This window comes from Podarcis muralis, chromosome 12 (genome assembly GCF_964188315.1).
Source record: "Podarcis muralis chromosome 12, rPodMur119.hap1.1, whole genome shotgun sequence".
NCBI lineage: Eukaryota > Metazoa > Chordata > Lepidosauria > Squamata > Lacertidae > Podarcis > Podarcis muralis.
The window spans coordinates 38,569,188-38,583,097 of record NC_135666.1 but is presented as its reverse complement, the minus strand read 5'-3'; the positions used below and the strand labels follow the sequence as shown (position 1 = coordinate 38,583,097).

At 44.4% G+C, this 13,910-nt stretch overlaps 1 protein-coding gene across 2 annotated transcripts in view; it reads right to left on the bottom strand.

Moving 5' to 3' along the window:
- Window positions 1–13,910, bottom strand: part of CHN2 (chimerin 2) — a 150,027-nt gene that overhangs the window by 25,513 nt on the left and 110,604 nt on the right. For both annotated transcript variants that reach the window (XM_028749670.2, XM_077937046.1), the window contains one exon: window positions 852–929. In XM_028749670.2, the coding sequence (XP_028605503.2) occupies window positions 852–929 (78 nt within the window). The remainder of the gene's footprint in view (window positions 1–851; window positions 930–13,910) is intronic.

The following is a 13,910-nucleotide window of genomic DNA, read 5'->3' as shown; positions in this document are numbered from 1 at the left end:
CACTGTCTGAGGGATGGAAAGACTCTCTAGATATAAACCTATACTGTAGAACTTCAGCTGTTGACGCTTCACTCCAAGAATGCTTCCTTGGCACATTGACCCAACAAAAGAGATTAGACAATGCCATCACACCATTCTGGTTAGGTGCTGGGGCTGCTGTAGTCGACTTTGCGGTTGACATGGATGATTAACGTTAAGAACGGGCTTCACGGGCAAAATTTAAGATAGGGCAAACACATTTTTATCCATTTCAGAGAGAGCTTGATGAGAACTGCCACAGAGGAATTGTGAATCCAGTGAGCTGGTTTAAAAGCATAAAGACTGCTGTCCTGAGTCTCGTTCTACCCATGTTTACTTTTAACAGATCCAGCTCTTTTCTTATAAGACTTAATGGTGTGGTTCCTATACATGTCAGAAAAGACCCACTGAGTTCTCAGGAAAATGCGTATAGGATTGCAGCCTGAGTTACATGTACATACACTTTGTTTTGCCACCCCCATTGTTTTCAATGAGATTTAAGTTAGTTTTGTCAGGAACACAACCCACATTTTTATTCCAGCAAGGTCCAGTGAGCTCGTTTTGAGTATTCAGCCTGTCTGTCTGTCTTTCTTTGTTCCTTCCTTCCTTCCTTCCTTCCTTCCTTCCTTCCTTCCTTCCTTCCTTCCCTCCTTCCCAGGAAGCCCCTTGGTTGTATCCCAAGTTTTATTCTCTTAACGGTTCTTTAGTACTGCTTAAAACCAATCAATATTACCTTTCCAAGAGAGAAATATAGATAAAAAGACACACACAGAGAGCGTACTGACAATATAAGCAAAAACACGAGTAAAAAAACATACATAAGATGTTCTTACCTTAAAATTGTGTGCTTTTTCATAGTTGAAATGGTTGTCGTTTTGCGTTAACGCCGCTCTTCGGACCAAAGAGGTGATCTGTGAATAGGCAAAGAGTTTGAGAGGTTGCCACAAGAGCGCTCCCTTGACTCCCATTTTCACCCCCAAAGCCACTGCCAGCAGCTCCTGGCGGTTCCTTCCTCGTTTAGATTTGTGAACCACGGCGGCGCAGGCTTTCTCATTTTCAAGCCACAACTCCTCTGCAAACATGGTGCAGCTGGGATCCCAGAGATTCTCCCTGTCTTCTTCTTCTCCTCCTCCTCCTCCTTCCTCAGAGGCCGGGAGGCTGACTGCTGTCAGGTTTGTCCAACTGCTTCTAATGTTGGACAGCAGATTCGAAGCAGCTGCAGCAGCCCATTCTGCCGAGACCTCTGGCATGTGACTTGAATGGGCTGTCTTGTGTGATGGAAGGAGCTTGTGCATCTGAATGAGTAACGGGTCTGCTTTGTGATACTTCTCTTTAAAGCAGACGTGTGCCTGAAACAATAGCCTGGATTCATGCAGTGAAGCGACTCCCCTCCTCCTCCTCCTCGCCTCCGGCAGCAGCAGTAGAAAGAAGTACAGGCAGCCGGGGCAGCTTCACAGATTCACACTACAACACATTTCAAAGGAGAGATCGCTTCTACTTGGGAGCATCCCCCCCCCTCCTTTCATAAACGACTCCCGGCGCTGCCTCCACTTGCACTCAGAGCTGGGGACTTGTGTGCTATTCCAATACAAACACCGGCAGATTAAGCCTTTAAACCCTAGTGATTGTTTAATCTTGCAGGGCTAAAAAACCTCCTCTTTTTCATATCCTGTATAAGTGAAAATCTGGTAGCACTTCAAGGATTAGCGGCGGCTCTTTGCAATGCATTAAATTAATAACGTGGGGTTTTTTTTTAGTGCACACTGGCTTTAGAATAAGCGAAGTAATTAAATTATTTCAGTATGCCTGCGGATTACTTCGGTGTAAGGGGCTAGCTACGGATCCCGTCTATAATTTGATTTACCTAGAAAATACCGAGAGTAACAGATTCACTGATGCATTAAGGACTCACCTAGTCCAATACAGTACAAGTAGGACAGCAATTTTCCTGTTTTTCTCCTTCATATGGTTGTTACAGCAGTCATGTTATATGCAATGGGGACCCATAGGCAACAAAATGTGTGGAGTGCTTCTGTTTCCCAGGATGTGTCATTCCATTCCATTCCATTCCATTCCATTCCATTCCATTCCATTCCATTCCATTCTGCTCACCCCAAAAGAGATTGGCCATTGGGCATGCTTAGCCCTCACTGGGCTAATTTTGGCGTTCTTCCTTAAAAAACTGTACTACAGTTGTACCTTGGAAGTCGAACGGAATGCGTTCCGGAAGTCCAAAATGTTCGGAAACCAAGGCGCAGCTTCTGATTGGCTGCAGGAAGCTCCTGCAACCAACCAGAAGCCGTGAAAGCCCAGTCAGACGTTCAGGTTCCAAAGAACGTTCGCAAACCGGAACACACACTTCCGAGTTTGCAGCATTCGGGAGGAAAAATGTCTGAGTACCAAGGCGTTTGGGATCCAGGTACGACTGTACAGTGGTACCTCGGGTTACTTACGCTTCAGGTTACAGACGCTTCAGGTTACAGACTCCGCTAACCCAGAAATAGTACCTCGGGTTAAGAACTTTGCTTCAGGATGAGAACAGAAATTGTGCTCCGGCGGCGCAGCGGCAGCAGGAGGCCCCATTAGCTAAAGTGGTGCTTCAGGTTAAGAACAGTTTCAGGTTAAGAACGGACCTCCAGAATGAATTAAGTACTTAACCCGAGGTACTACTGTACTGCAAACCTTTGTGCTCCCAAACCTGATTCTTCCCTCTCATGATACCATTTTGGCTACAAAATGATCAGCACATGAAAAATGAGGTCACTGTCAGTTAATATAGCTTTTTTTAAAAAAATTATGAGGGCCACATTTCGGTTGGGATAATCTATTTGAGGCCTCAAGCTGTTCCACATTAACTAATCCGAATCAAGATTTCCGTTTTATCCACGGTTTCCTCACATTAGAGTTACCAATCCTATGCAGTTCTGCTCAGAATAAGCCCCATTGGCATTGAGTAATGTGGCTGCTCTCAAATGGGTCTACAGAGAATCTCTCTCCCCCCCCCCCTTTGGTATAAAAGACCAACACAGCTTCTACGGTGGAAAGCAAGTGAAAGTAATCATATGGTATCAGGTGTGGGGGTGGTAGAGTCACAGCTTGAACGCAACAATGGAGAAAACAATTCCAATTGTTCATCTGCAAGCGGGCTTTTTACATCTGCTGCCTTTTAAAATTGGCATCCAGTGCCAGGCCCACTGGGAGCAGCTCCACTCTGGAGCCCCCAGGTAGAACTTCTCCCTGCCAAAAGTGGAGCTTTCAATTGGCACCGAATTTAAATTCAGTGCCTGCAGCAAGCCCCGCTTTTGGCAGGGATCTCTGCGGCCCCGGCCCCTTCCTCCTTGCCCAGATGGATGCTGGGGGAGGGGCAGACAGTTCTTTCCAGAGGTCTCACCTATTGCAGAGGGCTTCCCTGCTCCTGTTGTTTTGTCCATTTTGGCTTTTCCAACCACCTGAAATTTGGTGACCTTGGTAGGCCCCAAATATCTCAAGGAGCAACTTCTCCCATATGATTTCTTCCCAGGTTTTTAAGAGCTGTCTGTGCTGCCCACCATCAGATTCTACTCTAGAAGATGAGAAGATCCTCACCTCTCAGGATCAGGGCCTTCTCCATAGTGGTTCCAAAACTTTGGAATGCACTCCTTTAAAAAGCTTACTTGTCTTTTCTCCTTGCTTCTTTTTGGAAATAGGTCCAAACATTCCACCAGACATTTAGGAATGGAGGTCACAATACTGTTAATTTTTTTTATGTCCATTGCCTTTATTTCTTTATTTGTGTTTTATCTGCTGACACGGTATAACATTGCAGCCTTTGGGTCACTTCACAGTCACTCTACTGCTTATCCCTAATCTTTAAATCCAGGCTTCCTCAACCTTGGCCCTCCAGATGTTTTGAGACTACAATTCCCAACATCCCTGACCACTGGTCCTGCTAGCATGGGAGTTGTAGGCCAAAAACATTTGGAGGGCTGAGGTTGAGGAAGTCTGCTCAAAACCCTTTGAGAGAAACCCTTGCTTTACAAACATAAAAGCAAAAAACAAACATACAACGACTTAGAGCATGTGAATGATCACGGCCTGATTTGAAAACTTGCAGACACACATGGACAACCACAATCAGATCTGGTGGTGCAATTTTCTATCGAGTGTTATTTACTTGTAACATTCTGCAAGTTCAGTAAATTGTCAAGACTGGCTTTTCAGACACGCATGCAAAGCTGAATCTATTTATTCTTTCAGGTAGATCGCAGTGTTCTTTCCCAGCTCTCTCTTCTCTCCCCTTTAAATAATTTCTGAGCCCTGTTGCAAAATAAATCATATTTCCCAGCTGATAAAGACTGCTATTAAGCAGGGAGTTTCAAACACAACACACAGATATGGGTCTCCCCAGGGCCTGATGTTTTGGTGCTATTCTGTGAATCATCATCATCATGCCATTAGTGTATCAACTCCTTTGGCAGCTCAGCAATCAGAACAGCAAGCCCTAAACAATCTTCTGTTCCTGCACTTATGGATCAGCCTTTAATCAGACGGTAAGTGTTTTAGAACAGACTGTGCTGTTTGATGGCTGAAAACCCAACCTCCCCAACTGTCTCACAACATCAAGCTAGCACTGAATAAAGAGATAGATGCGTCTGTTGTTTACATCTAAGAGGATAACCATATTATGTACATCTGTAAGTTGTATACTCCAGAGGAGCCGAGTTAAATGGATGACGTGGACAGAAAAAAACCCCTTTTGTTTGAAATACTTCTATCATTTTCAGTCATTGTATATATTTTCTAGAAGCCCTACAGTCAGAATGATATGACATTATACTGTCTTATATTACAAACTTTTTTTTTAAGTGCTAAGCACCTCTTTGAATTCCTGGCATAGATACATCTTGCTATGTAATTGGTATTATTTTTAGTGGCAGTGAACCCAAGCCACGAGAGGTCAATTTTATAGTAATTCAATGGCATTTGTATTATTGATGAAAATCCTATTACATAAGGAACATCATTATATAATACATCAGATACGGTGTTCGGAACTACAGATTATGCCAACAATCCCGGACATCTTTTTAGAATACTTATTAACAGTGTCATCTTAGGGACAAATTTCCAGAAATGAGAAAAAACTGCAACCTCTTTTGTAGCATTGTTAAAACATGTAGCCAATAAAGGAGGGAGAATTCAGCCGTGTGACTCTGATAACAGGGGTAGGCTGGCATTTGCTACACATATTATACCTGAAATTCCATTCATTCACCTAGGTTCCTTTGTCAATCATATTGTGTTATTTGTCAGGGTTCCTACAAAGGGTGTCTATAGATAGGCATATAATAAATGTGGTTCTTTAATGGGCTGAATTGCATGAAGGAACAGTGGAATTCTTGCTACATATGTGTTGTACGTTCATGTATACAGGGTCTTAGTAACTTTAGAAAACCAGGCTTCATAAATAAAAACATAAGAGAAATTAACTGGTTCTTTTATCACGATAATAACTTGAAACTCTCAATATGATTTCAAACTGAATTTTCCACAATCCAGCTAAAATTAAATAGCTGGCACCACAACGGCAAACCTATTTGTCTGGATCTATCTTTAATTTTGTATAAGAACTGGTGTTCCCATATGATGATAATCATAATCATAATATATTATTTGTACCCCGCCCATCTGGCTGGGTTTCCCCAGCCACTCTGGGCAGCTCCCAACAGAATACTAAAAGCACAATAAAACGTCAAACATTAAAAACTTCCCTAAACAGGGCTGCCTTCAGATGTCTTCTAAAAGTCAGATAGTTGTTCATTTCCTTGACATCTGATGGGAGGGCGGGTGCCAATATCAAGAAGGCCCTCAGCCTGGTTTCCTGTAACCTCACTTCTCGCAGTGAGGGAACCGCCAGAAGGCCCTTGGTGCTGGACCTCAGTGTCCGGGCTGAATGATGGGGTTAGAGATGCTCCTTCAGGTATACTGGGCCAAGGCCAGTGAATGGGTACCCAAAGCCACATCAAAAGAAGTATCCTGGCGAGTTCAATGGGGTGCAGATCAACATTCCATTGCACATGTGCCCCCACATCCACATCAGTTATGTGTATGGATGTCTATTTCTGCGCAGGAATCTACTTTGCTCAGGTGGACCAATTGACACGAGATGCATCTCCACTGATTTCAGTGGAACTTATTTTGAAGTCAGCATGTTTAGAATTCCAGTTTAATCCAAGAACCGCAGCTCAGCTGGGTTGTGGATCCAGCCACAGGCCTGCTAATACGAAGTATATTTGCTGCTAAGTTTAACATGCCTCTTACGTGACAGCTGAGGCCGTTTTTGAGCTTGAAACAAATGTCTGAAGTGTTTTTAAAAAACGGATGCCCAAGATAGAATGCACCTATATTTAGAGCATATCTACAACATCCATCAACTAGACACACTTGACAGCAAATTTCCAGCTGAAGTTCGAATAATTGTTATTAAGGAGAAATCTAAATAAAAGGAAGTATATAGTTGCCCTCGTCTCTCCTTTTTTCCTACTTCCCTGACTGCTGAAACTGAAGGGACATGTCTTTGTAATCTGTTGCTTAAAACACACACACACACACACACACACACACACACACACACACACACACACTTTTCATAATAAACCAGCTAGTTTTTAAAGGGCAAGACCACACTGTTGCTCTCATAAAGCATATCCTTATCTGCAAGAGAGCATCAAAAACAGAGTGCCTATCGATATAAGGTGGTCATCATTCATTTTAATTGGGGATGTAACTTCCTATGCTAGGTTATTTGTGTGTTTGGAGCTGCCCCTTTCATTGGAATGAATCAGAAAGTTCACGAGTGGGAGCTTGGTATGTACATCAGAGCACCCTTAGAGCACTGATTTGTGTTGGCTGGGCTTTATTTCCCCCCTGTTACAGACTAATACAGCTATTCTTTTTGGCAGATGAGTACAGTGACCTTCACATGCATGCCCAGCAGCGTAGGAGCTTCTCAGGAATGTTGCAATCCTTCACTGCAGGGGGTGGTGGTGAATAACATGATCAAGTGAGTGGGACCAACAGAGAGAATTATGAGTTAGCACCCTGAATGGTGCGCAGATTCCATATGAAAGACCTTTGTTGCACCATAAACAAACCATGGGCAACAAGGACCAAACCTATGACTGAACACACATAAATGGGGTATCATGGCACTTTAAGCAGTCATAGTTTCACCAAAGAAAAGAATAGATAAGAATCTCGTTCTTGTAAGTAATTCTGAATCACAGAGTAGTGCCTTTGAAACCAGTTTTCTGTATAAGTAAGACTGCTAATTCTGTGAGTAGCTACCCAAAATATCTTGGTCTAAACCATGGGTAGGCAAACTAAGGCCGGGGGCCGGATCTGGCCCAATCGCCTTCTAAATCCAGCCCGTGGACAGTCCAGGAATCAGCGTGGTTTTTTAAGAATAATTTTTTATTCACCGACCAATCACATCAAATCAAACCAAATTACATAAATTCCAAATTACACAGCCGAATTTTAAATTTTTGTTGGGGGTACCCATATTTCAAGTTCCGAAGGGGATCCAATCAACTTCTTGCTTCTTACTGCTGTTTTAATGTCCACAAATCTAACCTTATGATGTTCACAGTACAATCCAGTCCTTTTTTTATTGTTTTTCCACATCTCTTGTTGTTATTTTCATATATTGAATCAGCGTGTTTTTACATGAGTAGAAGTGTCCTTTTATTTAAAATGCATCTCTGGGTTATTTGTGCGGCATAGGAATTCTATCATTCCCCCCCGCCCAAAAAAAAAATATAGTCCGGCCCCCCACAAGGTCTGAGGGACAGTGGACCGGCCCCCTGCTGGAAAAGTTTGATGACCCCTGCTCTAAACAGTGGGTAATAGACACTCCGGAGGAGTAATCCTGCCTTGTCATCCTTTCTTTCCCTAATATCAGTTGACTGTCTTTCCCCCCATTTTGTTTTTCCTTTGTGTTGGTCCAAAGAAAAATAGATATAAAAGGAGAATTCCCTCGGGAGAACTCCCAGGATCCAAGTATGAAGCCAACACTTTTTGGTGAGAGAACCCCAGCAGAGATTTAAAACCACAAAATATGCAGCAGCATAAAACATGGAAATAAAGCTGTTAGACCTTTAAAATATGCCCTTTCAAATGAATTCCAAAATAGTCGCCTCTTCCCCTAGCATAGAATAAGACCACAAGCTTAGTAAATTAAAATTGTTTAGTTACAAATTCTCCCAACATAATATGTGGGTTCTCTCTGTTGAACTCTGTAATTTGTGATAAATTCAGGATCAGTAGGTAGATATTTCAGACATAGGATCAATTGATGTGAATTTGTTTATTTTAAATCCATTTTTTGTATTCACTGTCAGGGTGGTTATAGGGTAGGAAGAAGAAGAAGAAGAAGAAGAAGAAGAAGAAGAAGAAGAAGAAGAGGAGGAGGAGGAGTTTGGATTTGATATCCCGCTTTATCACTACCCGAAGGAGTCTCAAAGTGGCTAACATTCTCCTTTCCCTTCCTCCCCCACAACAAACACTCTGTGAGGTGAGTGGGGCTGAGAGACTTCAGAGAAGTGTGACTGGCCCAAGGTCACCCAGCAGCTGCAAGTGGAGGAGCGGGGAAGCGAACCCGGTTCACCAGATTACGAGTCTACCACTCTTAACCACTACACCACACTGGTGTAGATACCTTCATAGCTTGCTGTCACAGCTTTTTATCTGATAGCAGGCATTCAAATTCAAGTGAAAAGGTCTTTACTTACAAGTCACTTGTCTAGATAGTCTAAAGACAATGCAAACCAATCCCACTTTTCATCCAGGTAGTGTTCTCTCTGTGCTAATTAAACTAAGGTTGCCAGATGTCCCTGTTTCCCGGGGACAGTCCCCAGATTTACAAATCAGCCCCCTGACAACATCCTATCATTCCTACTGAAGTTGAAAAGTGTCCCCGGATTCATTGAAAAAAATCTGGTAACCTTAAATTAAACTACACTACATCTGAAGATCCACACAGATTAATTCACATTTTCTGGGCAATACTGTTCTATATGAGGAGAACAGGGATAAACAAAAGGCTTCTAACTAGTTTGGGAAATAATGAGAAAAAAGAATGCATGGTCAAGTAAGTCATACCACTTCTTACAAGGACAAGTTTGGGAAGGATTCCAGTGTAACAAGGAGGAAATGGTTCCTGGAGTGTGACAAAAATGGTGCATTTGTACATCTTATTAATTATGTGAGAACTGCTGTTTTCACATGGCTGTTTGATGCAGAATCCTATGCATGTCTACTTGGAAATAAGTCCATTGAGCTCAGTGGGACTTAATTCCAGGTAGATTGTGCATTGGAATGCAGCCATTAACTGCGTAAAAGTGCAATGTGAGAAATCATCACGGTCATTTCTGGCAAACACCCACAAACTACAGGCTTATTAGGGAGATAAGAGGCAGCGACCTTAACCAGAAGTGAGCAGAGGCAGAAGTATTGTGATCGTCATCAGAATCCTTGGATCCCAAACATGACTCAACACTGATGGAAAACACACACACACACACACACACACACACACACACACCCCAACCCAGCTTGGAAACCCACATCTCTTCATTAGGATACAAGGGGGGGGGGAATTCCAAGATTTTTATGGAAACAAAATAAAATTTACATCGCAGAGACACTTAGGTGCTGTTTAAAACCTCATTCTAAAACATGTTATGATTTCATTAGTAATAAAAATCTGGAATGTAGTTAAATGTGTCATCCTAATTGTTTCAAGGCCTGTGTGATCAAACCACGTTTCGTAATACCCCCCCCCCCCCGAGACTAAAAGGCACCAGAGCAATTTGCCAACCCCCGTCCCCCAACTATTTTATAGATCAAAAGCTAATTCTCATTCCTCTTTCCCAAGCAGTATAATACCCCCAGAGGTTTTTGCTATCTGACTGTTACACGTGCCTTTAAAGCAGCAGGCTGCTTCAATTCCAGTTCAATTTAAAATGTACATTTCTTCAGCCGAGATTCTTTTTCTTTTTCACTTTCTCACTCTTTCTTAGGAATCATGAACTGGTAGCTCACAGTCAAATCTAGACCTGAGAGCAATTTCCCAAACTTGGGACTCCAGCTGTTTTTGGACTACAAATCCCATCATCCCTAGTTATCAGGACCAGTCGTCAGGGATGATGGGAGTTGTAGTCCAAAACGATCTGGAGACCCAAGTCTGGGAAGTCTGACTGGGTATGGGGCAGCTTCCTATGTTCCAAAAGCAACGTATCACTTTGGATACTGTGTGATGAAGTTTCCTTCAAGATGAGCCACAAATCAGCAGTCTTGCTATGTACTCCTTTCAAACCATGCATACCAAAGTTAACGCTGGTGTTCATGTTGAGAGCATATAACATCCAGTCCCTTTGGGATTATGACCAAATGTGGAGGGCGATAGTTTCTCAGAGACATTTCCCAGAAATCATAGAACCAGACATAAATAGCAGTTATGTTCTGAGCCACCAACCGCTGACCTCTAAAAGTATTGTATAAGCAACTTCAGGCAGAGCTGCCAGAATGAAAAGCTCGTTGTGGCATTCTCTGGAACGAAAAACACATATTCCCATGATCCTCTCCGCCGCCACCCCGGCAGGCAAGCAAAGTAGCACAAGGTGAGTGAATTTTAAGGTTACCTGCTAAATCAAAGGCTAAACTAATTGCTGAATTTAAATTTGCAATGCTCTACAATGAATAACCTCCTATTACAAACAGACATAGGATATCACATGATCCACAGGCCTATGATGATTTTTTTTTTAAGTGCCTTGTGAGAGTCCCTCTCACTAACTCTCTTTTCTCAGAATCAGGTTGTGGTTTTTTTAATGGTTTTTGTGTGCCACAGTTTCAAAGAAGATTGAAAAAATACAACAGCACGACTACCTCTAGCTCAGTGTTTCCCAACCACTGTTCCGCGGCACACTAGTGTGCCGCGAGATGTTGCCTGGTGTGCCGTGGGGAAAATTCGAAAGATTTTTTTTTTTTTGTAAAAGTCAAATTAGGTCCTAATCTATCCCTCGAGCGCCTCTTGTCCGTTATTGTGACGCATGAAGCGTGTTCCCGCCCACTCCCCGCCCTCCCTTGCTTCTCTCTCTCTCTCTCTCTCTGTGGCGTTCTCCGCCGCTTCCTGCTGGGCATGCGCAGCTCGCCTCGCGCTTCCATTCCGACCCCTCCTTCCCCCGACTACCCCGCCGCTCCGTTCCTTTCTCTTTCTCGCGTGTCAGAGAGCGGCGGCGCGAGCGCGGCGGTTCAAACAGGGCTGACGGAGGGCTCGAGGAGGAGGAGGCAGGACGTGGAGGCGGAGAAAGCGGCGGCGGCCACCCCCCACCTCCGGCTCAAGGCCCGCGTAGAAAGCTGAGGGGGAGAGATAGATAGAGGTGGGCGGCGGCGGCGGCGGCGACCACGACCAACCGCCACAGTAGTTGTAGCGGTGGCGACGGCGAGCAGGGACTCCCGCTCTCTCTCTGTCTCTCTCTCTCTCTCTCTCTCCCCCGGGCCCGTCCGTTGAGTCTCCCGCGCGCCTCGGCTACAAGATTAGCATCGAGATCCCGCCGGGTCTGACTGAGCTGCTGCAGGGCTACACGGTGGAGGTGCTGCGGCACCGGCCGCCGGACCTGCTGGCCTTCGCCGCCGAGTACTTCGCCAAGCCGCGCTCTCCTTCCTGCCTCGCTTTGTTGCCTCCTCCCCCCCACCCCCAAAGCTTGGAGGTTCCCCGGCACCGACCCGCAGGTTTGACCCCCTTCTCACACCTGTTCGCGCTCCTTGCACGGAATGGGGCGGATGGGGAGGAACGGGGCTCGCCGCTGCCTCCGCTCGCCCTCCCCCCCTCCGCCGGCGGTCCCGCGATTCTTGGCTTTTTGGCGGTTGGCACAGAAGGAAGGCAAGGGGGAGGGGAAAAAATTGAATCTTACACTTTCGTGCGTCCCTCCCGGCGTGACGCTGCGCGCTGACGTCACGGGGCTGTAATGGTGGTGTGCCTCAAGATTTTTTTCATGAAACAAGTGTGCCTTTGCCCAAAAAAGGTTGGGAAACACTGCTCTAGCTTAAAACAAAAGACATATGTCCCCTCAGAAACCACCCTCCACTTTTTTTTCAAACCCTGTGTTTTATGTTTTATGCAGAGTGCTTTGAAAAACACAAATATATAGGAGTGTTCACTTCCTCTCCGGCAAATGGATAAATCTGCTCTATGAAAATTTGTTGCGCTGAAACAAATGCATATGAAATTAATGTGAAATTTTGTCCGAGCTTTCCTTTGATCTACATGCACCAACCACATACATCTGTTTGTATCCAAAGGAAGATGTTTATTAGGTGATTTTCCTAGGTGATTAACAGCAAACTCTTTCAGTTTTTCACAGACTAAGGACTTGCTTGTAAGACCCCCATTTTTGTAAGAAGCATCATTACCTGAGATTACAGGTTAGTGAAGGCCCGGGGCGGCCCATCCTGTTTTGCCACCTGAGGAGAAATGGGAAGGTGCCGCCGCCGCTCCCTTTGCCGCCTCTGCCACAGCCTCACTTATTGAGGTTGCACGGCCTGTTTCTGGGTTCTGGAGAGAGATTATGGGAGCCCTGCAAGACTGCGCACGAGGCTTCTGTGCAATTTCACAGGGTTCTCATCAGAAGCCAAAACAACCACTTCTCTTCGTTTTGGTGGCCATGTGTCTGCAGAGGCAGCCCTTGAATTCTGCCACCTGAGGCAGCTGCCTCAGTCTGCCATGTGGCCCTGGAGAAAGCTCTGCTCTGCCAGCTGTGTGCTGCATCCATTTGTTCTACGTTGCTTAAAAAGGCAATATGGTGTGTGTTTTAGTGAAAGTCATATTACAAATATCTAATGGCCCTACAATATGCTCTCACCACTTCAGTAGTTGGGAAGTCTGAAATGTGAGGCATTATGTAATTATGCTTTTGTGCTTATAAACACCAACAATTGGGAAACACTTGCCTGCGAGAGCTCCAGTTGGAGAACAGCCTTTGCCAAAGGTTTCGTGGGCTTTGAAGACACTCGAACTCAGGACGCAAGGGAGAAACGTGCCAAGAGGAAGGCACACTTGGCAATTCCAAACCGTGATCAACTCCTGCCCAGAAACCTATGTTCCCACTGTGGAAGGATGTGTGGATCCAAAACTGGCCTCACAGTCACTTACAGACTCATTGTTAAAATCGTGTTTATGGAAGACAGTCTTACTCAGTTACGAGTGATCGCCAAAGAAGAAGACATGACATTGATGTGCACATCAGACACCCCACAATGCCCCCAGAATTCTGGGGACCTGTGGCTTTTCCGTCAGTCCCAACCAGCATAGAGAAGGAAGCCAAGAAGGCAGGCAGTTCAGAGAGATAAGGGGTGTGTATGTGAATTTCTCATACAGATTTGCAATAAGCAGTCATTTAAAAAACAACAACTGCAGCTCTCTAAAACATACTTTCACTGGGTTTATAACTGCATGCAAGTATACAACCCATTTGAAAGCTAAATGTAGTAATTAAATAAGAGCCATTTTGGCAAGATAAATTTACCATATAATTGTTATTAGATAATTCACTTGAGAGGACTCTCATTACAAATAATATTTGTAATGGCCTACTCCATTTTTCAGTCCTGCCTTGGAGCTAAGGCATGGTACATTTGGAATGAGTGACCGTGGGCATAGCTACCCTGCAGCAGGCTCTATTAGGCCACAGAGTGAATATATAAAAGCCACAGTACGGTAATAGCTTTATTAAGGCCAATCAAAATACCACAACGTCACAAGCAAACTTCTCCAGATCTGGGAAACACTAACCTTATCAGCTTGTGGGCTTCCAGCGAATCTGGTAAATAAGGATTCTGTCCTGCAACTA